This window comes from Tiliqua scincoides, chromosome 10, assembly GCF_035046505.1.
Source record: "Tiliqua scincoides isolate rTilSci1 chromosome 10, rTilSci1.hap2, whole genome shotgun sequence".
NCBI classification, from domain to species: domain Eukaryota; kingdom Metazoa; phylum Chordata; class Lepidosauria; order Squamata; family Scincidae; genus Tiliqua; species Tiliqua scincoides.
This window is the reverse complement of record NC_089830.1, coordinates 24,216,368-24,241,792: the sequence shown is the minus strand read 5'-3', so window position 1 is coordinate 24,241,792 and position 25,425 is coordinate 24,216,368. Positions and strand designations below refer to the sequence as shown.

Below are 25,425 nucleotides of genomic sequence, written 5' to 3'. Positions count from 1 at the left end.
CCGAAAACTTTTTTCAACTCACCTACAAAATGTATCCTCTCCCTTGGAAAAGTCTATGCACACCTAAGTATATTTTGCATCCATATCTTGAAAGCACAAACCTGGTCTCTTCTTCGAACTGAGTTGATAAGGTCCAGCCCTGGAACACAGGGGAAAATAAGGAAGATGAGTGTCTCTGATCAAGTGCAGGGAGAATTTCCTGTTCCCTTCCTGATGAGTGACTGTGCTCAGACCATGTGCTCAGCATCTCTGGGGTTAGTGGGTCGTGGATATTGGGGCAAGAGGTCACCACTGCAGGCGGCTTGAAATCAGTCATTGAGCTTGTATGAAACATAAATTCCAGATCTGGTTACAGAAATCAAAAGGGATACAGAAACTGGTAGAAACATTCTCAGTTTGCATACTATTTGATACCAGGACAAACCGCTTCATCATAATGAAATTAAGGGTTGCCAACTGTTTTTACTGACTCTGCTCCCCCGCTTTTAGTATTGGGTACTAAATACTACAAAGGGCTACTGAACCTTCAGGATGATGATGGCGCCATGATGGTGGATGAGGGAATTTTCTTTGCTGCAGTTTTCCTAAGAAAAATGGCCACAAGGGGGAAAAAAAAAAAAAAAAGACAGTGGACAGGCTTCTAAGGCAAACTTTTGCTCATGGAAGAGTTTTCTATCTTGCCTCAGAGCATGATGCGGCAAAAGGGAAACTCGTTCCCAAAATGTAGTTCCACAACTTGTGGAGTTTGTGCAGCTTGTGATAGTCTGGAACAATTAATGGAATGAACACTGGTAGGGAACCTTCTGTTTTGTGCGCACAGCAGGGCGACAACCCTCTCTCATTCTCGCCCATCACTAATGGTTTCACACCTAAGTACAAAAGATTTCTGAATATTTTCAGTCAACCCACCAGTGAGCCAGTGCAGAAACATTTTTCTGCACCAAGAGTTGCGCAACTTTCTCCTGCTCCCCCACCCCACTCCCTAGGTAACTTTCCTTTCTTTGAAAAGGCTGATTCACACATACTGGATCATTCTGGTGGATGATCCACAGCTAAACATCTTAAGGGATGTGTTGGGGGCTTTATGAAAAATACACAGAAGACAGGGATAAGGACATAAGAAGACCACTGCTGGATCAGGCCAAGGGCCTATCTCGTTCATCTTCCTGTATCTCACAGTGGCCCACCAGATACTTCAGGGAGCAGACAAGTCCACAAGATATCTGCATCCTGTTGTACCTCTCCCTTACACCTGGCATTCTCAGGTAGCCTACTTCCAAAACCAGGAAGTTGCACATACCCATCGTGGCTTGTAACCTGTGATGAACTTCTCCTCCATACGTCCGCCCAATTCCATTTTAAAGGCATCGAGGCCAGAGACCACCACCATATCCTATGGCAAAGAAGGTTCCACAGATTAATTACATGCTGGGTAAAGCATTTTTTTGTTTTGGTCTGCTTCCTTATTTCCGTCCTCACGTGACAAGCACAAAATGAAGTGGAATCACACACACACACACACACACATCCAGTGTACCCCACACTTTCTGCTTTGTTTAAAGGGAGCGGCTCCATCTGGGGTGGGCTGGAGGGAGGCAGCGGCAGCAGGTTCAGTTTTCAAAGGTCTCCTGTGGTAGCCCTGCCACTTGAAGCCAGTCGCATTGTTCTCTTGAGCTGTGGGCCAGCCCTTGTGCACCTGTTCTGCTTACTGGTGAGCATGACTGTGAGAAGTGATTGTGAGAAGCTCCAGAAGAATCTCTCCAGACTGGCAGAATGGGCAGCAAAATGGCAGATGCATTTCAATGTAAGTAAGTGTAAAGTCATGCACGCTGGGGCAAAAAATCAAAACTTCACATATAGGCTAATGGTTTCTGAGCTGTCTAGGGCAGATCAGGAGAGGGATCTGGGGGTGGGGGTGGACAGCTCGATGGGAATGTCGACCCAATGTGTGGCAGCAGTGAAGAAGGCCAATTCTATGCTGGGGATCATTAGGAAGGGTATTGAGAACAAAACAGCTAATACTATAATGCTGTTGTACAAACTGATGGTAAGGCCACACCTGGAGTATTGCATCCAGTTCTGGTCGCCACATCTCAAAAAAGACATAGTGGAAATGGAAAAGGTGCAAAAGAGAGCGACTAAGATGATTACGGGGCTGGGGCACCTTCCTTATGAGGAAAGGCTACGGCGTTTGGGCCTCTTCAGCCTAGAAAAGAGACGCTTGAGGGGGGACATGATTGAGACATAAAAAATTATACACGAGATGGATAGAGTGGATAGAGAGACATTCTTTTCCCTCTCACACAACACCATAACCAGGGGACATCCACTAAAATGGAATGTTGGGAGAGTTAGGACGGACAAAAGAAAATATTTCTTTACCCAGCATGTAATTAGTCTGTGGAACTCCTTGCCACAGGATGTGGTGACGGCATCTGGCCTAGATGCCTTTAAAAGGAGATTGGACAAGTTTCTGGAGGAAAAATCCATTACGGATTACAAGCCATGATGTGTATGCGCAACCTCCTGATTTTAGAAAAGGGCTATGTCAGAATGCCAGATGCAAGGGAGGGCACCAGGATGCAGGTCTCTTGTTATCTGGTGTGCTCCCTGGGGCATTTGGTGGGCCGCTGTGAGATACAGGAAGCTGGACTAGATGGGCCTATGGCCTGATCCAGTGGGGCTGTTCTTATGTTCTTAAACTACAATTCCCAGGAGGCCTTGCAGGTCTTCTTGTTGTCTGGTGTACTCCCTGGGGCATTTGGTGGGCCGCTGTGAGATACAGGAAGCTGGACTAGATGGGCCTATGGCCTGATCCAGTGGGGCTGCTCATATGTTCTTTTGTTCTTAGGATGCCACCATGAGGTGGATGTATATGTAGTTGCCACTGCACTCCTTTCCTCCACACTTCCTTTTTTGCTCTATTCCCCCACACCCTTGCTTTCTGAGTTAAGAGAGTAAGAGGAGGAGGACCAGCAAAGCTGGGCAGATGAGGCAACTAACACTCTTTTAACCTACCTGACATCAAGAGTCACAACAGGTTGCCCACCAGCGATATGAATGATCTGTAGTTGGAAACACCTGGAGAGGTATAAGAGGTATTGCAGCTCTGCCTCTTGGGCAGCCAGTTGGATAGGAAAGGGCCATTGTCCATGTGGTCTCTATCTTGTGGGTTAATAAAGGTTTCTTCAGACTGTTGTGATGATCAGACTAAATCACACCAGGTAAAACCCACACAGCAGGTGTGGAGCACGAAATTGTGTTGCAAGAGCCAGATAATATATCATTTGATGCCATTGCATTAGGGATGCAACCTTTAGCAACTTATTATTATTATTATTATTATTATTATTATTATTATTATTAACCGCCCTGGGTCCCTTTAGAGCTGCCCTGGGTCCCTTTAGGGAGAAGGGCGGGATAGAAATAAAGTTTATTATTTATTTATTTATTTATTTATTATTGTTGTTGTTGTTAACAGTATTTATATACTGCTTTTCAATGAAAAGTTCACAAAGCGGTTTATAGAGAAAAATCAAATAAGTAATGGATCCCTGTCCCCAAAAGGCTCACAATCTAAAAAGATGCAAAAGAATACCAGCAGATAGACACTAGAAAAGACACTGCTGGGGTGAGGAGGGCCAGTTACTCTTCTTCTGCTAAATAAAAGAGGAGCACCCACTTGAAAAAGTGCCTCTTATCCAGTTAGCAGGTTTATACAAGTTGTGTGCCTTGTTATCCACGATTATCCACTGTTACACAGGTTGTGCCTTGTTATCCATTTTGGAACCGCCAGTGGATACCAAATCGGTAGAAAAATAGCTTTAATGACATGCTTACAGGTTTCATGCTCCCCCACTGTCACCCCAGAATGCATTGGTGTAGATGCTATAATGCCGTGTTTCTCAAACTGCAGGTCGGGACCCGCTAGGTGGGTCGCCAGCCAAATTCAGGTGGGTCCCCATCCATTTCAATATTTTATTTTTTATTTTTAATATATTGGACTTGATGCTGTCATATGTCCATAGTCCATGCATGCATATGTCACATAGTATGTGAATGCATTTGGGGAAATGTTACAGATCTGTGCTTTTATCAAGTTACTATGTATATGCTTTTAACAATGATAGTAAATGGGACTTACTCCTGGGTGAGTGTGGGTAAGTATTTGTACTAGGGGGGATGGTATCCCTGATAACAGTGTAGAAAAACAAGATGGTATTAATTAACTGCATGGATTGATTTTGTAAGTTACTCAGGGAAACTGCATCTGCCAGTCCCTCCAAAGTTGCATGCATTGATTGCAAGCATATTTCATCAACACACTTTCCAAACTATAATGATTAACCAGCTAAAGTTTCTTCAGTCAGCAGGGAGGTGTAAAAATGTGGTTGCATCACATGTATATCTGTTTGACCTTGTGCAGCACTGGTGCGCCTTCCACCTCATTTTCGAACCTGTTCAGGCCAGTTCCTTGTCCTCGCAGCACTTCTGAGCACACAGGAAGGAGGAAGAAGTCACACACGGAGGTTTTGTTTTCACACCTTCCCTTACCACCGACAAGGCTAGCAGGTTCTGTGCTTTTCCCCCTTGTGGTTTCTGAGCGTGCACTTCACACTTGCTTACTTAGCAAACAGGTGCAAATGCATCAGAAGAGGAGGCTTTAAAAAGAGAAAAATAAGGCTCGGGGGCAATGGCTCCCCAAGAGCGCCTCTCCACTTTGTGTATGACGGAAACAAAGTGGAGTGATCCATGTCCTGTTCCCCCTTATTTTAATCTCTTTTTTCTAATTCTTTGGACACTTTCAGCCAAAAGAATTTACATTTCAAATTTGAATAAATTTGAACAAATGCATACATTAGAGATGGAACATATGAATGAATGCATTTTACTGAGCTTACTTATAATACACATGAGATCCATGAACTGTGTGCCACACTCCTCTTGCACAGTAAAAACCTACAGACCAAGTCAGAAACTGAAGTGCTTGGGACAACTACGGATGTTGCAACTGGCAGTTGCAGTTGAGCATGGGTTCCAACAGTCTCCAATGGGCCAGAGGTTCATTGGAGACTGGGGGCTTCCTGAGGGCTGAATTGGGGTTCCCGAGGGCCACAAATGGCCCCCGGGCCGTGGTTTGCCCACCCCTGGTCCATCCCTATAACTCTTATCACATGATCACTGTTAGCACATCCTCTTCTTGTGATCTGATCAGTGATGGGTTTGCAACACCACAGCTATCATCTACCATCACTTGCAACATAGCATTTGCAGCATGGGGACTGTGCATTAGGAAGAAACCCACACCTGCCAGCCTCGTGCACTGAAGATTATCATCTAGATAACAACACTAGACTCACCAACAGTTTTAGATGCCAAAAAAGCAGGCTTGCCACCGCTGGTGCTTTGGGGGCTCTGCAGAAATCAGACTGTGAAGCTCTTTCACAGCACATCTCAATAGGTTAGCCAGTAGGAATAATACTCACTGTTTATCCTGGGCATACCTCAGTATCCCAAACACCTGACCTCAAGATCTTAGTAAACCTTGCCAAACCTTGAGACATCTCAGAGATAGGAATTTCACATGAAGGGTGTGATGAAGAGAGAAACTTTCTGTTTCCTCATTATCTGGGAACAGTGGCGTCACTAGGGTTCGCGTCACCCAATGCGGGATGCCAGCGCGTCATCCCCCATGCAGTGGGCGGGGCAACACCCAGGTTGGTGGGTGTGAGGATGTACCATCATTCCGCCCCCACTGGTTTTTTGGCTGTACCTTTTGATAGAACAAAGATAGAACACATTCTGCATGAAATTATGCATTGATTGATATGTAACATGCTGGTATTATTCCTCCAAACTGATTTTAGTGATTTTGGTCACTAGTGGTGTCACACACACACACCCCCAGGGTGTCAATTTACTAACACCTTATTGCAGCAGTTCTCAAACTTTTAGCACTGGGACCCACTTTTTAGAATGACAATCTGTCCAAGACCCACCAGAAGTGATGTCATGGTGGAAGTGACATCATCAGGGAAATTAAAATAAATCAGTATAAATAATTAAAGTAAAACAAATAATTAAATAAGCAGAAGCCAGCCCTGTTCCACCAAGTGAATTTCCTCTGTAGCCTGCCTGCAATAACACCCCCCCTCCAAAACCAGTAAGGTTTTCAGCCCTACCCAGAGCACAGTTCAATTTAAGAACTTCTGTTTAAACCAGGTCACTGTCAGGATCCACCTGGCTTTGCAAGTCTCAAAAAAGTTCACCTTATCAGCTGAAGCCTCTTTTGATCCTTTTTAGTGGGGGGGGGGGGCTGCCTTCTGGAGCAATTGTTTAGCTCCAGGTGCATAGGATCAGGACCATTCTGGTAGCCTTGCACTCTCCTTCACCTGATCTTCCACACCAGCCAAGGCAGGTTTGCTTACTCACGAGTAAATGCGACCATGAGGCTTTCCATAGGGCTCAATACATTCATCTGCATGGAGGGAGGGACTTCCTTCTCAGGTGTTTTTGGGGGCTGCATTCATTGCATCAGGACCTTTCTGGTGTCTTTGGATTCCACTCAGCCCGCCCTTTCCTAAGGGGCTAAGGCAAGTTTGCCTGCTCACGAGTAAATGCGTGATACGACTCACTTTCATTTTCCATAGAGATCCATGCATTTTTTGTTCTCCTGTTTTTTTGGCCATAACTTTTGATAGAAAGGAGATATTTCATTCTGGTTTTTTGCATTGCCTTCCGCTCGACATTCCGCAACCAACGGTATATAATATGATGGGGCTACTCCTAACCACTGTGATTTTAGTGCATCACCCCCCAGTGCGCGTCACCCCCCCCGTGCACATTACCCGGTGCGGACCACACACCCCGCACCCCCTAGCGACACCACTGTCTGGGAATCTTGTCCCTGAACATGAAGAAATGTCCGGAGCTTTTCCCAGCACACACTCCGGCTCCTTCCTTTAATCTTGGGCTTGGCTGCTTCCAATTGGGCCCAAATTGGTTGTTATGTGATAAGGTCATTAAGTGAACATCCAGTCCAAACTATTGCCTTTGTGGTGTAAACAGACACTCCGTGCTATACACTAACTGGCTGCACAGGCTACCGGAGATAGATTGCCTCTTCTTTGAATTAAGAGCCTCTCAGTTGTGTACAGTCACTCTGCCGCAGGCTATGGGAGATGCAATTGCCTCATTAAGAGCATATTTATTGTGCTTTGATCACTGTCATATATGCGGTTTGTCATTAAGCAAATGGTTGTTAAACGGTGCACGCCTGTATAAGGATATATGTAACTTTGGCATTTTTGTCCTTCCTTATTATAAGAACATAAGAAGAGCCCCGCTGGATCAGGCCAAGGGCCCATCTAGTCCAGCTTCCTGTATCCCACAGTGGCCCATCAAATGCCCCAGGGAGTACACAAGACAACAGACACAACCTGAGTCCTGGTGCCCTCCCCTGCACCTGGCAATCAGAGGCAGTCTACCTCTAAAGCCAAGAGCTTGCACATACCTACCATGACTTGTAACCAGTAATGAACTTTTCCTGCAGAAATTCCTCCAATCCCCTCTTAAAGGCATCCAGGCAAGATGCCATCACTACATCCTGTGGCAAGGAGTTCCACAAACTAATTACACACTGGGTAAAGAAATATTTTCTTCTGTCTGTCCTAACTCTCCCAACTTTCGTGGATGTCCCCTGGTTCTGGTGTTATGCAAATGCTTCCTGGGGCATTATACTCTTTCCTTTTTTTGTCCCCCTTTTTCCTTTATAGGTATTTTAAAAATACATATATAATATTGCATTTTACGATAGTATCTTTTTTATTTTGTTATTCATCAATAAAGTAAAGAAAAAAAGATTCAGCTGAAAACGAGAGGCAGTCGTGGCAGCAGAGCTAAAAACCAAGCCTCTGCCTGGCACAGACAGGGCATGTTACATTGTACAGTTTTTCCGGATGGGCAATCATCATTTAGCAACTTAACAAAACCAGCGAAAAATGAGCGCCAGGAGAAAAATCAGTTTCAACCAGCTTTCAGTTGTTTCGCTTTGATGGTTCTCACCCTTTCCCAAAAAAGCGGGGGGGGGGGGGGAAGCAGCTTGTCAAATTTGCAATTGAAACTTGGTGGGAAACTTCTCATCAACATCGGTGTGCAGGAGAACAAGACCCAAACAAAGCTTTAGGGCCAGGGCATTGGGCCATGCCCCATACCCTCGTGGATCTCCAGAAAGGCAGGCTAGTCCTGCTTTAGCAGTCTCTTGAACAAGATTAAACTTAAAACATCCCCGATGAATGAAAACTGCAACCACTGGGGAAATAATGTCCGTGCCAGGAGCCACTGAAAGGCAAATGAAAAGAAGGAAAATGCTGAGCAAGGCTGAGTGAGGCTTTTCTCTGAGCAAGAGGAGTATTTATTATTATTTATTTATTGGAGTTGCGATCTGCCTTTCTCCCTGGGGGGCACCCAAGGCGACTAAGGAGTAGAGTTTGGGGGATGTAATGAGGCCGCAGCCTTATTAGCCAGAACTGGCTTCAAATTTATTCCCTCCCCCCCAGGAAACGCTTGGTTCTGGGAGGAGGCCAGAGGCACAGATGCCCCAAATTCTCTGTTACAGAATTCTCAGCATCCTCACAAGCTGCAGTTCCCAAGGCCCTCGGAGAGGAAACCAACTAATATCAGCAGGGCTGGCCCATCCATGAGGCCAACTGAGGTAGCTGCCTTGGGTAGACTGATAGGAGGAACTCGCCTTCATGTGCTCACTGGTTTCTGCTCCCCCTCTGATGTTTGCCTGAGAATCAGCAGAGTTATTACTGCATTAATGGCACACATACTGGTAATAGTTCTGCAAACTCCACATCTCACCTACGGAGGCAAACTACAGACTCTCCAATTGCATTTTGTAACATGAAAAACAAGTGGAGGTGGGAAATACAAGTGGAGGTGAAAAACATGAAAAACAACTGGAAGTGGGAAATAAAACTACCCACAACTAAATAATGTTTGGACTTTGCCCCAGAGGCAGACCAAAAATATGTTGCTGCTTCACATTTCTGTATAGAGGATAAAAAGCAAACAAGGGCTTGCCACTATCCATTAATCTACCTAGCAACTCACACACTGAACTCACCGTAATGCTGTGCTTAAGTGTGCCCGAGGTTCTGTTGGTGAGCCCCACGGTATCCAATGCCTTGTGTGCAAACACATCTGCCGGTATCTTCATATATCTTACAACCTTGGTAGTTATACTGGTGTCAACAACACCGGGCTGCACACACTGCGGAAGGAAGGAGCATTAGAGTGGGTGACCATGTCTGAATCCATGCTTGTCTTCCCCAACTTAGGATTCCTCAGTTCAGGGGCTGGGAACTGCAGCCTGATGTTCAGTTGGCAGAAGGTTCTAGGCTGGAGGTCTAGGCTTCAAGTACTTTTTTTCCCAGACCTTGACAATCTGGAGGCTTCATATTCTGACTGCCAATAAATGTGTATGGACTGGCAAAATGCCAATCCAGGTTTTTAGAAGTTACTCTACCATTGGTACCTCTTTGCCAATTCTGTCCCTTTTGTTGCTTCCAGTTCAGAATCACTGGGGAATTAGTGATGGGCTGCCTCTTAATTAGGCAATTCCTGTGGGGGGGGGGGGTTAATTGTTGTCTTCCTTTCATTATTATTTTCATTTTTCCTGTTTATAATAAAACAACACTATCACAAAATAAAATAAAACAATGGAAGGGAACAAGTAATAAAAACAAGCTTGCTTCCTCCTCTCCTCGGTCCTGCCCCTGGATACTAAAGTTGTTTAACTAAGGGCGCAATCCTGATTGCACCTTGGGCCAGCGTGGACTTGCACCAGGCCAGGAGGGTTGCAAACATGCCCTTAGCAAATTTGCACCTCCTCAGGAGTCAGCTGGGCCATGGAGGGTGTGAGGCCTCCCTGTGGTGGGAGGGGAGCGGAGGGCCCGCCTGGCCTTTCCGAGGGGGACCCCTTGTGGAGGCCTCAGAACAGTTCACCAGAAGAAGGGGGGGTTGTGTCACCCGGTTCCCCCTCTTTGGGTTGGCAGCATTTGTCAGTCAGGAGCAGGGGCTGCTAGCAGCAGATCCTCCTGCCTGCTCTTCTAACTCCCAACTGCATTGTCATCCCTGGCCTCCAGGTTTATGTAGGGCAGACCCTCCGCTTTGGCCCCTCCCTTTCCCTCACAGGGATGGTACAAAAAGAGCCTGTCTCTGGGACTGCCCTCCCCTGGGATGACCAGCACTCCTCCCCTTCCTCTCTCTGGTTCCCTCCCACCTCCTCTCACCTGGAGCTGTCAGGGTTGTTCCTGAGATGGCTGGGAAGGCTGCTGCCTCTGCCCTGGTCTCTGCCTTTGGGGGGTGGGCTGGCCCTGCCCACCTGGGTCCTGTAGCTCTGCAGACGACGTCGGGAGGTCCAGCTGGGGGCTCCCGATGTCACAGCCAGGTGCCCTGCCCGGCAAGGCAGGAGTGCTCCCCTTCTCCCCCGAGGCAGGGGAGAGGCAGCTGCCCAGCAGCCGAATGGCCTGCGTCCTGTCTCCCCCCTTCCTCCTCCAAGGTGGAGGGAGAAGCGGGGGGTTCAGCACGCAGTGTTCCTTTGCTGCGCTTTGCCACCCACTGGAGTGCCCAAGCAGCGTGTGGGGAGGTGGCCCCATGCTCCACCAGCTTCCTCTCTGATCCTCTGACCCAGAAGTCCTCTCCCTGGGTAAGCTGGGGACCTGTGGGAGGGGAACCCCGACAGAGGGACACACACCAGTCCACGGTGGCTGCATCCTGTCTCCACACCAACTTGGAAAGGGATGATTGCATCGGCCAAGCTCAGCCGACATAGGGGTCTGGGGTGAGCAGGGAGGAGGCGGGGAGGGAGGTGTTCCGGGGTGGGGGGAGGACAGGTGGAGGGCGGTCCTTGGGGCAGGCAGGTGAGGAGTAGGAGACTGGGTGCCAGCTGTTATGCCAGATCCCAACCCCGTTCCCCAAGCAGCATGGAGCAGCTTCAAGTCACTACACTCTCCTCAAACTTATGCTACCTCCAGAGGTGGTGCAAGTTCGAGGAGGCCCATTGGGGCTGTGGTGGTTTACCCGGGGGTAAGGGAAGGAGTTTCACTTTACCTCCAGCTGAGCCACTTCAGGCCCCAATCTTGCACTGGATACAGCGCAGCTGTCCTGGCCTGCCTGTTCCAGTGCAAGGTCAGATTGCGCTGTAAGACACATTTCACTGTGCTCCTGACCATGCTACATACAAAGTGAAAAAGGAGGAGGAAGCCACTAATTAATGTTGCAGGGGCCTTGTGGAATGGGACTTCTTTGATCTTGGTTGTGGGGAAGGACATTGCTAGACAAGAGTACTGTATCACACATTAAGGGGACTCTTTGTTTTAATTCTCCTCGCTGCAGGTGGTGGGAGCACAGGGTGTCCACAGCTGGAAGGAACCTACAGTGTGGACGTGACCAGGAAGAATGCCATCCCATAGGCAAATCCTAATTTCTTAACTGGAAGAATTTTGCCCTGTTGAGTGGTCTGCCACAAGTCCGATTGTCCTTTGATTGCTTGGGATAAGAACAGGAGGCTCAATCAACAGTACCTGCACAATGATGCCTTTGGAGCGGTATTCTCCGTCCAATGCTCGGGAGAAGACATCTATAAATACCTGAAAGGGCAGAAAAGTCAGAGTCTGAGGGTGAAAATACCTCTGTGAGCATTCAAGGTGTAGCAACCTCTTCAAAAGAAGGTCTCAATTGACAAGGGCACAATCAAGCTGCATGTTCCACTTATGTGAAAAGTAGATTATTTGAAGGTCATGAAGGACACACAGTGGTAGCAGGAAAGAAAAGAATGGATTTATAGCACTTTCCATGCTGAAAGGATGTATTGGTGACACATCAACACACAATCCTATGTTAGACACAATCATTGTATGCCTGCCCTACTGTCCTTGAAGGCTTCCGTGTGAAAAGCAGGAGGGACTTGGAGTCATTCTGACAAGCAAGAGGACCCATTCTGGGTCCCCCAGTAGTGTCGCTAAGGGGTGCAGGGGGTAGTAATTGTAGTGGGCCACAAGCATAAGGGAGGGCAGCAATCTGAGCTGAACACTAGTGACCAAAATTGTTAAAACTTTGGTTTTATAACACCATCATGTTATACACCATTCAATGTGGAATTTAATGCAGAATACAATGAAACAAACAGCATCAAAATATCTCTATTATATCAAAAGTTATAGCCAAATAACAAAAATAAAAATACAACTGCATTATGTAACAAAAACTATGTTTGGTTAACTCAAAACTGGCCACTGAGACTGTTCATTCTGAGAGCCAATTACGTGTTCCTATGATACAGCAGGGAACCAATAAGTTGTTGATATGGGGGGAGCCTGGAGGGAGGCAGCAGAGCAAGTGGGCAGCGAGCTGCTGGGGGAGGAGGCAGATTTTCCCCCATTTTCACCCTTTTTAAAAGGCCAAGTGTGACGTCACAACCAGGGCATTCTGAGTTCAGCACTGGGCTACACGATCCTTAGCTATGCCACTGGAGTCCTCTCTCACCCTGTGTGTGACATCTTCCCCATCTATTGGGAAGGGAAGGATCCGGAAAGATCAGCCACAACAAGAAAATCTCCAGTCGTCTTAACAGAAGAAGAAAAAGCTCAGTCAATGGCTCCTCCTCCTTGTATCATCTTGTGTTCAAGCCCTTTGAGTTCTTCAGCTTGCAGGAGGGCATCTCAAAACAGGGCACACCTGAGCAGCCTTTCATATGGCAGGTGTAGCCCCGTAGAAATGCACTCATTCCTGTAGTTCTTACTCTTTTTCTGCTTAAGCTAGGAACACACCAGCAAGTTTTTCGTGCGCAACCAGTCAAGTGCCCCTCCAACCCAAGCCACCTCTTTCCCTTCCAGAGAAGCTGCAGGCATGGTGGGGAAAAAGATAGAAGAAACCCCCTGGAAGGGGGTTATTATTACTGTGATTCAACTGACTGGGAGCTGGCACCTTTCCCTTCAGCAGGCCACAGAACTGCACCAGAAAAATATGTCCTCTTGACAGCCTGAACCTGAAGATATAGGGTTACAGAGGTGTACATGCTACTCACCTTGGATGCAGCATATATCTGTTGCAGGGGGATAGGACGACGGGCAAGTAACGAAGACATGTTTATGATAATCCCCTTCTTCCTACAGAGAGAGTCATTCTGGTGAGTTACAGCAACATCTGCCCTTCCCCAAGGAATCCAATGCAAACCAAGATTCTCCAAAATATTCCAGAGGGAACAGGCAGGGCTGCCTTTACAGCAGGGGTGCTCACACTTTTTTGGCTCGAGAGCTACTTTGAAACCCAGCAAGTCCCGGAGATCTACCAGAGTTTTTTTACAATGTTCGCGCCATTATAACATATAACATTTATGTGTACAATGTATGTTGGTGTACCTTGCATAACCACATGAGCCAATATTGCACAACACAACGTCAGCTTCCAAAGTCAACCTGCACTCCTTCTACAACCCACAAACCCTTCCTGCCTCAGGTGCTCTTATATCCCTGAGGGCCCTATTGCCTTCAAGTGGCTGCAGCTGTGCAGCACATGCTGCTGGATGCCCAGGCCTGACCCTTAAAGGGGCCACTGCTGACACCACATCTACCTCCTCACCAGATCTTCCTCCATTCCAATACAAGTGGGGGGGGGGGCAGATCTCCATACCTACCAGTGCAAAAACAGGGGAAAGGTGTGGGGGAGGGAAGATCTCTATATAGACATCACAGTAAGACCAGTGCAAAACCCCTTGCACACAGAACCAACAGATGGAAGTTGGAGGGGGGCAGATCTCCATACATACCAGTGCAAAAACAGGGGAAAGGTAAGTCAGCCCCAGTAGAGTCAACGGGGCTTCATCCCAGGGATGCATGGACAGGAGAGCGGCTGTTCTGCCTGTCTACTCAGGAGTCAGCCCCAGTAGAGTCAAGGGGGCTTCATCCCAGGGATGCATGGACAGGAGAGTGGCTGCTCTGCCTGTCTACTCAGGAGTCAGCCCCAGCAGAGTCAAGGGGGCTTCATCCCAGGGATGCATGGACAGGGGAGCAGCTTGAGAGGAGCTCCTCTGCCTGTCTACTCAGGAGTCAGCCCCAGTAGTGGAGCCCAAGAGCAGCCCCTGACGCGGCTTCGGCTCTAATAAGGTGCCCTCCCCCCCTCCTCAGACCAGCCTTGCCTCTGCTCTCTGCCTCCACAAAAGGGGGCCAGGCAGAGGGCAGTCCTGCCACAGAATGCCCCCGCATTACAAGAGCAGCCCCCGATGCAGGGACTGCGGCTGAGGCTCTAACAAGGCGCCCCCGGGGAGGGTTGCGCAGAGGCCACGGCCGCTCACCTTGTTCCTCACCTCAGCAGCGCTGCCTCTCCCGCGCCAGTTTGGAGAGACAGGGCTCCGCGATCGACTCATTTTGCCTCAAGATCAACCAGTAGATAACGATCGACGTACTGAGCACCCCTGCTTTACAGCAATCAAAGAGCCCTTGTGGCACCAGAAAGACTGTGACCCCAAGGACTGGAAAAGAGCAAATGGAGACAAGCAAATGTCTCTTTCTAGCTAAGTATGCTACATCAGTGCTTCTAAACTATGTGATGTGGCCAACCAACCATTTTGGGTTCAATGTGCCAGGGACCAGAACCATCTCTGTGCTTCATAATGAAGTCTTTTTATCTGATCACTCCTCCTTAGATAAGGTGGCTAATACACAAGGTAGCAGGTTAGTTGAGTTAATGTCATCTTTTCAGTTAACTTGCCTTCATGGCAGTTTTTTGGATAACTCAAAGGGTTATTTCACTTACTTAAAAAACAGTAGGGCAGCAAGTGTCATCGATTATATTTTTTGTTCCACCAGGTTATTATCTTTTAAGCTGAACTATGACATCTTAGATCGTCCTGATAGTGATCATTTACCTGTATGTCTCTCTATATCCACAGAAATCCCTCAGCTGCCTTTTATTTCCACTGATTGGGCTGACAGGACTATTGTTGTGGGGAAACCATTGAAATGGTCCCCCACTATGGATTTATCAATCCAGGAATTATTAAACAGTCCTAATCTTGTGGTTTTACATAGGGACGTTGTTAAAGGAGACATGGATCCTATAGAAAGCCTTAACTATATTACTTCAATGTTAAGGCCTTTATTAGTTCAGAAGACACGGGAACCTGGTTCTGCCCCCTACCAGGGTAGCTGGTTTGATAAGGAATGTAGATTGGCCAAAAAAGTCTGACTCGATTGATTAGGAAGACAAGACAAACTCGGCTAGTTTCAGATTTAGATGCTTTGACCCAATGTCGTTCAACTTATAAGGAACTTCTGAAACAAAAAAAGAGTGCACATATGTCAGCTCAGTGGAAGGAATTGGGGAAGGCTGTCATGGAAAAGAATGAAAAAAGTTTTGGTCTTTAATTTCACCTCCCAATTTGGGTCTTAGTTGTAAAATGAATGACTGTATTGCTGCCGGTACATGGTGTTCATATTTTAGTAATATATTTGATAGTGACGCCAATGCCAGGCAAAATAATGTTAGCAATAGCCAGTCGCTTTTGGCATTAACACCAGAATGGCCCCCAGTCACAGAACAGGAAGTAGGTGAACTTATAGATGCTCTAGCAACAGGAAAAGCACCTGGAGAGGACATGATTCCTCCCGAGGCGTATAAGACCAATATTGAATGGTGGACCCCTCTCCTTGCCAAATTATTTACTTACATTAATGCTACAAGCCTTTTCCCGGAAGGCTGGAGGCAGAGTATTATTTTTCCAGTTTACAAAAAAGGGGATAATTCTAACCCCCAGAATTATCGCCCAATTAGTTTACTGGACATTAGTTCTAAGATCTACTGTCGTTATCTCCTTCAGAAGTTGGTAAAGTGGGTTGAGGAAAGTGATATTTTACATCAAGAACAAGCTGGGTTTAGGAAAGGCTATAGTACGGTGGATCAAAACTTTGTCCTTCACCATTTAATCTGTAAATATACAAGCAAATGGCTATTTGCAGCATTTATAGACTTTTCCTCTGCATTTGATACAGTCCCTAGGGATCGTCTATGGGATAAGCTTGCTGGGACTAATATTGATAGGAGGCTGCTGCTCTTAATGCAGGAATTATATACTAATACTACCTTGAGGGTAAGAATTAGTGCAGATGGAAGATTGACGGAGGAAATTCGTTCTACCAAAGGTGTTAGACAAGGGTGCTTGCTGGCCCCACTTCTTTTCAACCTTTATATTAACAACATTGTAAATGTTCTAACTCATGCAGATCATTTCCCCCCTTCAATTGGAAACCTTAAGATTGCAACCCTTATTTATGCGGACAACATTGTTTTATTATCTTTGAATAGGAAAGGGCTTAAGAGAATTTTAAACAAGCTACAAGATTTTAGTGATTCGGAGCAATTGAGGGTGAATTACGCCAAATCTAAAATAGTGGTTTTTGGCAAGTGTTCACCTAAATTTAGTTGGACTTTGGGTGATCACAAGATTGAACAAGTTCCTGCCTTCAAATATTTGGGTGTATTCTTTGATGAAAGAAATAGCTGGAAATCCCAACTTCAAAATGTTAAAACATTAGCACAAAAATCAAGCTATGCCTTACTAAAAATTTTCCATTCCAGAGGAGGTAATTTGGTAATTCCAGCTTTAAAGGTTTTTTCGGGGAGAGTAATTTCTCAAATGTTATATGGTATAGAGATCTGGGGTATAAAGCAGAACAACGTACACATTCCTGAAGTTGCTCAGAATAAATTTTTGAGGCACATTTTGGCAGTTCCCCCATCTACTCTGGCAGCATTTCTCAGAATGGAGACAGGTATGGTATCTATAAAGGCCAGAGCTGCCGTAGCCATAATTTCTTATTATGAGAATTTTGAACATGCCAGAAAATCGTCTTCCTAAACTCTGTTTGGCTGAGCATTGGAGAAGAGGAGATTGGGCTACTTTGGTGCAAATGCTCTTAAAATCTAAAGCTCTTTCTACTGACATTTTTGTCTTTTCTGAAATTAAACAAATGCTGAAGGAATGGATGTTCAAACTGGATAACGATTAGGACTTAGATATAGTAAGATCTTCATATTTGTCTCAGCTGTATCGTTTCCTGAAACCAAGTCACTCAAGAGTGCAATATTTATATTCACTTACCTTTGCCTCTTTGAGAAAGGCGTTTACTGAACTGCATTTCCAAACCATGCCAACGGCAGTTCTAGATGGCAGATATATGTCCATTCCCAGGCATTTGAGGTTTTGTATTTGTGGAGCAGGACAGATCGAGGATATTGTACATTACCTGCTTCATTGCTAGCTTTATCAAAACCCTAGGGTAAGATTTTTGGAGCCTATTTTGGCTATCCTTCAAGGGGAGAACACACAAATGAAATTGTGTTGGTTGCTTTCCCATTGTGACTCATTGATCACTTATAGCGTAGCGCTGTTTGCCAAAGCTGCCAGAACTATTTGTGCCAACTACCTGGGGGAAACAGCAGTAGATTGTAAAGGAGATTCCTTAATATGATGGGTGTAGGTGCCTTTGTGCTTGATTTTGACCTCATTTTATCATTTTATCATTGTTTCTATTTTGATGTATACTTGGATCCATATATTTTATCTTATCTCATTGTGAGGGCTTTTAGCTAATACAATAAACAATTTTGACATCTGCTCATGATACTTTTTTCCTATACTGTTGACAACCCCAATCAAAATCCAGTTTCCTTGGAGGAAGCAGAAGCCCTCACAGGTGTCATTCTGGAATACTGTATAGGCAGGTTCTGAGGGGTGCAGATTCCCTCCTCGCCTACCTGGCAACCATCTGAGGAAGGATGATCTGTGTCATCTAGGAGAACAAGAGCAATGACACACAGTCAGTGATGGGAAACGGGGCCCAAGCACCTTCCCCTTCCATGTTCCGTTCATCCATACATCACCCACCTTCAATGTAGAAAGTATATTGCAGTTCACCAAGTCAGGTATATACTGTAAGAGAAGAAAAAGAAGTGTGACTGTCTTGGTTATTGTCTTGTCACAAAGCTTCTGGCAGCTGATGAGAGACCAAGGGGGCCTCGACTTTCCATACCACCTGGGCATCTCTCCGCAGCCTTTGGAGCATCACAGGACACTTCAGCTAGTAAAAGGTGGAGAGAAAGAGCGGCCACAGTCTGAATTTGACAGAAGTAGAGCCTGAGCCTTGAAGACTTGAATTCAAGGTTTGTTTTAATAATAATAATAATAATAATAATAATAATAATAATAATAATAATAATAATAATAATAATAATAATAACAACAACTTTATTTTTACCCCGCCTTTCTCCCCGAAGGGACTCAAGGCAGCTTACAACATATTAAAAACAATTTAAAAACAAATAAAAACATATTAACACATACTAAAAACAGCAGAGTAAAAAAAAAAAAGGTAAAAAGAGCATAGAGCAGCAGCAAGTCATAAAAGAATCAGGCCTGTAAAAAAATATTAAAAGATGTTAAAAAGATGTTAAAAGGCCAAGAACTCAGAAGGCCTGTTTAAACAGAAGGGTCTTCAGGCCTTGACGAAAGGTCTCAAGAGAGGGAGCCATTCTTAAGTCAAGGGGAAGGGAGTTCCATAGCGTTGGTGCCACTACTGAGAAGGCCCTATTTCTTGCAGCCGCCCCACGTACCTCCCTAGGCGGCGGCACTTGTAAAAAGGCCTTCTCTGATGACCTGAGAGGGCGAGCCGGATTGTACGGGAGCAGGCGATCTCTAAGATACCCTGGTCCAGAGCAGTATAGGGCTTTAAAGGTCAATACCAGCACCTTGAATTGGGCCCAGAAACGAATGGGCAGCCAGTGCAGCCGCTGGAGAAGCGGACTGACAGAGTCGAACCGCCTACCTCCAGTAACCACACGGGCCGCCGCGTTCTGCACTAGTTGCAGTTTCCGAACCATCTTCAAGGGCAGCCCCACATAGAGCGCGTTACAGTAATCTAATCTCGATGTCACTGAGGCATGGATCACCGTGGCCAGGTCTGCACGATCCAAGTACGGCCGCAGCTGGCGCACCAGCCGAAGCTGAGCGAAGGCCCCCCTTGCCACAGCTGCCACCTGGGAATCCAGGAGCAGCTGCGAGTCCAGGTGGACCCCCAAGCTGCGGACCTGCTCCTTCAGAGGGAGTGCAACCCCATTCAGCGCAAGCCGATAGTCCAGCACCTGCATCGAGGATTTCCGAACCAAGAGAGCCTCTGTCTTATCCGGATTTAATTTCAGCTTGTTAGCCCCCATCCAGATCCTCACTGCCTCCAGACAGCGCTCCAGGCCCTCAACCGCCACCCTGGAGTCTGGAGGAAAGGAGAGATAGAGCTGGGTGTCATCGGCATATTGATGGCACCCCACTCCAAACCCCCGGATGACGTCTCCCAGCGGTTTCATGTAGATGTTAAATAGCATGGGGGACAGAATTGAGCCCTGTGGCACCCCGCATCTCAAGGGCCAGGGTGTCGAACAGGCATCCCCCAGCACCACCATCTGGGACCGACCCTCCAAGTAGGAGCGGAACCACCGCAAAACAGTGCCTCCAGCTCCCAACTCGGCCAATCGGCCCAGAAGGATACCATGGTCGATGGTATCGAAAGCCGCTGAGAGGTCCAGCAGAACCAACAGGGACGCACTCCCCCTGTCCAGTCCCCGGCGTAGGTCATCCACCAAGGCGACCAAGGCGGTTTCCGTCCCAAAGCCCGGCCTGAAGCCAGATTGAAAAGGATCCAGATAATCCGCTTCATCCAAGACCCTCTGGAGTTGGGACGCCACCACCCGCTCAATTACCTTGCCCAGAAACGGGATGTTGGAGACTGGCCGGTAGTTATCCAACACAGTGGAATCCAGGGAGGGCTTCTTCAGGAGGGGGCGAACCACCGCCCGTTTCAAAGCGAGTGGTAACGTCCCCTCCATTAAGGAAGAGTTGACCACCCTCCCTGTCCACTCAGCCAGCCCACCCCGGGCAGCTCTTATCAACCAAGCTGGGCAAGGGTCGAGCAGGCAGGCAGATGGCCTCACACTCCAAAGGAGTCTGTCCACATCCTCAGGCTGTACAAGCTGAAAAGAATCCCACAACACAGGACAAGCAGTTGCCAAGGGGACATTGTTTTAAAATTGATTGACGTTAAAGTCCACTTTTCAATCAAAATAGTGTCCTTAAAACAACCTGCTCCTTTGGTTACGGCGTTTATTGGCTCCTCCATGCAAGAGAGGGATGTTTCAAAGACAAGACAGAGGCACAAGAAGCTTCCACTCAGTCACAGCCTCTTTCTGTGTGCCTCTCACTTCCAGTGCCTCACCTCTTCAATCGCAGGCAGCCATTTGCCCATCCAAATGAGGGCAAAGACCAAAAGCCAGATCTGATAGCACAGAATGTGTTTCCTAATCATCTTGAGAATTGCCTAGAGAAGCCCTATCTGGAAACTCCGACCAAAAAATAAACTCCAATACAAAAAAATAAAGCTGAAAACAGTAGAATGTCAACTACCTTGATAATAAGAAGCCCGTGAAACGCCAGGAAGACAGAGGGGACGAGATTTCAGTAAACCTCTATGCATGTCTACAGGAAACTTACTCCCAGGTGAGTATATATAAGACTGCAGCCATAGTACTGTTCATGGTTAAGGTGTACAAATTAACATTTGGCCCTATTTGCAGCAACAGAATGGCAACCTCTCTGAACATTGTTTCCAAGAAGGTTAGAATTCCTAATTCCACACGATATTTGCTCTAGGAAGAGGAACCCAGTAGCTCAGGGTCAGTGATTAAAAAGACCCAGTGTTGGGCGGGGGCATGTAAGAGCCTCATTACATGCCTGCTTGAGACCTGTGAAATATGGGGTGGTGGACAGGGGAGCCACAAACAAGTGTTGTAGTATCTGTACTTTACATGCTCAGTTGATTACAACCCAGAGATGACAGCCAACATGTCACAATGCACTGAACCACCAACTGTGTGCAGGAGATTGAACAAATGATGGTAGCTGATGACAGGCAGGGAGGTGCCAGGCGGTCTTTGGTTGAGACCAAACTCACCTTGTCAATGTCAGGGAGGTCTAGAAAACACAGTGGCTGAAGAATGGTCATGCCAACATTGTTCACTGTAAAAAGAGTGACCAGGTGGTGAGTTGTCACATAGACACAGAAGGCCAGAGGGTCAGAGTCACCACCCTTCCACCTTCGCTCAGCAACAAAGCAGAGGAGCACAAAGAGACCTCAGGCACAAACTTCGAGATGATGGGCTGGAACCTGGGTTAATATTAGAGACCACCAGCCTGATGCACCCACAACATGTTCTAATGGAAAACCTAGAGCCATCTTCAAAAAATTGACCCTCTCCCCATTTTGATATTCTCTGACCCTCTGTGGGAGGGACTTCCAGTGATTTCTCCACTGCTTGCTGGACATACAGCTCACTCCTATCTTGCAAGTCCAGGCAAGTCCAGCCAAGATTGGGGTCAGAAGTGGCTCAGCAGGAGGCAAGGGGAAACTCTTCCCCTTACTCCCAGGTAAGACACCACGGCCCCAGTGGGTCTCCATGGACTTGTGTCACCTCAGCACCTATTGTGCTGTTAGGATTGTGCGCATAGTGTGCACGTTGCTTTACTAAAAAACTTAATAAGAAGTATAAATAGAAAAAGGTGCATATACCGAGAATGCCACCTCAGGAGGTGGCACAAGTCTGAGGAGAACGGAGCAGCTTCAAGCTCTTCCTCACTGCCCAGGGAACGGGGTTGTTATCCATCATAACAGCTGGGTCCCAGCCCTGCCTCCTGCTCCCCGCCCACCCTCCACCCGCCCTCCCACCACCTCAGAACCCCTGCCTCCTCCTGCCCTCCCCAGGCCTGGGCATTGGCCAAGCTTGGCTGATGCAACCCTCCCTCCCCATGTTGGTGAGGAGGCAGGATGCAGCCTCCGTGGGCTGGCATGCAACCCAGCACCGGCCCAGCCGACTCCCGAGAAGGCGCTAACGTGTGCTACTCTCCTGGGCTGGGACTGGTGCTGGCCTATTGTGCTGTTAGGATTGCTCCCACAGTGTACATGACGCAAGATTAAAAAGCTTAATAAAAAGTATAAATAGGAAAAGGTGCATATACCCAGAATGCCAATCTCCAGGCCCTGCAGAGCATCTCGAATCGGCTCATAGCTTTCCGATCCCTCGGTGAAATCCATCTGGATGACTCTGGTGCTTCGGCCGTGCTGTTCCTCTGGGAAGTGAAGGCAAAGAGATGCTGGAACTGCCTTGCCAGAACAGGTCACTAGACCAACAGGCAGACTTAGGAACACTGAGCAGTTGTCTGACACATGCAGGTGTCCAGTCTTGCAGGGGTCCGAACAGCCTGTCCGGTTATGTCTCTGAAGCAGAACAGCCAAATCCTAACTAACTTTCTGTGCCAAGCTGCAGCGGCACCAGTACGGCCTCCACTGTATGCAGCATGGAAAGAGAGGCAGCTGGAGGTCTCCATGATGTTGGGAGACACCTGTTCCCTTGCCCTGAAGTAAGCAGCCACTGCCGCGATGGAAGTACTTGGATCTGCACCAGTATAGCTCAAGTCCAAAGAGCCATATGTCGGTGGATCAGGCCTGGGAAGGGGGATAAGATCAAACAGCAGCCTATGCCGCTGTCCATGCCCCCTCCCAGTGCTGGTCTGCCCTCCCCATCTCCCACTACCACTCTCCCCTCTTATAATGCACACTCTTCCTATAACAAAAAACGAGATAGCAAAAGAACAGCATACTTATCAATCTGTCATCATAAAAACACAACCTTCAACATGGCTCCAACTTTCTGTGTCAGTAATTACTTTGGCAATCTTTTCTTTCAGGATCCCAGAGCTCTGGAAAGAGTCCCATTTCTGAGAGCTGGACCCAGCGGCTTGCCCAGTCACCTTCGCCTCCCAGGTGCAGCTTCTTACTTACCAATTTCAGCAGCCACCTGCTTCAGCTTTTCCAGGGAGCGGCTGATGAGAACCACGTTGAGGCCTCTCTTGGCAAGCTGGAAGCCCAAGAAGGAGAGTCAGGAGATCAAAGGGTTAGCTGCAAAGGACTAGCTGCAAAGGGCTAGGAAAGGCCAATCACCAAGTGTGAAAGTGCCTGCTGTGCTCCTTTTCCTGTCGGAAGGTTCCTGGATCACTTGTGTCTTTCTCTTTGCTTACACCTTGAACGTACATGAACCTAAGCATGCCCAAGAGGACCCTTCTAAGATCCTTTCAAACATCATAGTCCACTCACCTCATGCGCGTAGGCTTTTCCAATCCCCGCCGTGGCTCCGGTTACCACTACAAAGGAGGCAGAAAGGACAAGCTATGAACAAGAGGAATGTCACCCGGAAGAGTTTCACTCAAGAAGTTCAATCCTTGTCAGAAATCCAAAGAACTTCCTAAGTTCATCATCTAAGGACCCCTTTGTGACAATGGCTTCTGCATGAAGGTCATTTCAGTGCAGGAAGAGGTGCCAACTGCATCACATACAACCCGTGGAACCCCAGGTGCACACGTCCACCCCTGCAAAGAAAGAGTGCTGGGGATACAGTCAGAGCTGGACACAAACCCCAGGAGACAGATCTGGTGAAGGAGCCAGGCTGCAGGATCGGGTTGGAGTAGTGTTGGGTTTGAGTGAATAAGTGCTGGGACAACATGATGAATGCGCAGACAGAGGAGACGGAAGAATGAGTGAGAACAGAGACTTGATAACGAGGCAAACTCAGACCATGTGCCAATAAGTGCAGGATCCAATTTCCTGAGCCAATTGAGGGTCAGAGTTTTTAGTCCATTAATTAAATCTGCACCAATATCCATCCAAACAAGACCATCATTTGGAAGATAAAAGGCAGGCTCTCCTTGTTTTGAGAGGATGCATTCCTGAGTCTCAGCAGGCATCATCTCAAGAGTGGTGATCTGCTTTTGGCTTCCCCTCTGCCATGGTTTATAGCAACATGTATTCATAAGAAGTCATTTCTTTTAAATGTCTTGCTCAATTAACCCATTTCTGCCCAGCTCACAGGTATGCACATTTGATCACTTGCATACATGCAACATTGGGCAGAAATGACTGAATGAATGCATTTTTTAAGTCAATCTAAAGGTCTTCAGAGATGAATCTAACTTATTAATCAATGAGCTGCGGGGAACCTGCACAGGATTCAGCCTCTGTTCCATTCCCCATGAGATGATGGCACAAAAGAGGCACTCACCTGCCCAAGGTCCATAGCTGGCCAGGTCTACCCCTTTCCACTCTTTTGACAGCACATAAATCCTCAACCGATATCCCAAGCCACAAGCAGCTTGCCAAAGGAGACGGAGAACAGTTATAATTCCGAGGATAGACAGTGCCAGGTTGAGACAGAAAGTGCTGTTGGAAGTCATTGCTTCTCTTTTTCAGCAGCATACACTGTCCCTGATCAGACAGCTTCACGAGAGATGGAGCACAAGCAGGCTCTTTTATTCTTCTATCTCAGGGAGGTGCCTGCAGAGTTGCTAAACCTCTAGGAAGGTCCTGGAGTTGCCAGGAATCTGCAACAATCTCTAGGTGACTTTTGAAAGCCATGGCAGGAATTTCCAATGTAATATCACTTGCAAAGACTTGCTAGAAAGGCCAGGATTTGTTACCCAACTTTCCTCCTGGGTAAGTGTGCATTGGACCGGGGGGGGGGCATACTGTACATGTGACAGGATAAGCCACACTTGCTGAAAATCCTTTTATTCCCACTATGTATACATATGTTCCATATGTATTTTCCATGTACCACATGCTGCGATACAAGGATATCTGCAAGAGGGATCTGCAGGCCTTAGGATTGGACCTCAACCTTGGCCTCTGAGCGTCCCGCTTGGACTGTGCAGCATGGCCTCTCCCAGTTTGAAGAGACACTTGGCCAACAAACTGAGGCAAAGAAGGAAGACCATAGCCAGGGGGACAGACCAGGGACAGACCACACTTGCTCCCAGTGTGGAAGGAATTGTCACTGCCGAATCAGCCTTTTCAGTCACACTAGAAGCTTTTCCAGAACCACCATTCAGAGCACGATACCAGAGTCTTCCAAGACTGAAGGTTGCCAACAACAATTTTCCATGTAATATTTATTTAAATTTTATATACTGCCTTTCTCTGTTTTTCCATAGCATTTAAGGTGGATTGCATAGGCAGCTGAATCTTTCAGTGGGGTTTTTCCAATATTGTCACCAGAAGTCACCAGGTGTATGGTGTGCTTTTCTCTTCTGGCTGTGTGCCATCAACCTTCTGCAGGCAACCCTAAATCAAGCCCAGGTAGGTTCTCAGGGTCCTGACCATTCTTGCCAACTGACCTCTCCTCACTCCCCCTCTATGTCAACTCAGGTTGAGACTCGGTCAGCGACTCCATCCTCTCACAACAGATTACGGCACTCTGGCTTTGCGTCTC

The 25,425-nt window shown here is 47.2% G+C and overlaps 1 protein-coding gene across 1 annotated transcript; it reads right to left on the bottom strand.

Annotated features, from left to right (window-relative positions):
- Positions 1–515: 515 nt before the first annotated feature.
- Positions 516–24,234, bottom strand: LOC136661069 (very-long-chain 3-oxoacyl-CoA reductase-like). Its single transcript, XM_066638090.1, has 12 exons — positions 24,220–24,234; positions 23,259–23,330; positions 22,947–23,022; positions 22,124–22,234; positions 21,063–21,127; positions 17,951–17,995; positions 17,821–17,855; positions 13,094–13,175; positions 11,592–11,657; positions 9,131–9,277; positions 1,301–1,393; positions 516–584 (listed from the first exon to the last, which is right to left on the bottom strand). The coding sequence occupies exons 1-12, from the start codon at positions 24,232–24,234 to the stop codon at positions 516–518; spliced, it is 876 nt and encodes a 291-aa protein (XP_066494187.1).
- Positions 24,235–25,425: the final 1,191 nt, after the last annotated feature.

Bases quoted from the DNA above. Each gene is read 5' to 3' on its own strand.
- LOC136661069 (XM_066638090.1), bottom strand. The intron at 23,023-23,258 runs GTGAGTGGACTA...TTGGGCTTCCAG, and splicing joins GAAAAGCCTACGCGCATGAG to CTTGCCAAGAGAGGCCTCAA. The intron at 11,658-13,093 runs GTGAGTAGCATG...CTGCCCTTTCAG, and splicing joins AGATATATGCTGCATCCAAG to GTATTTATAGATGTCTTCTC.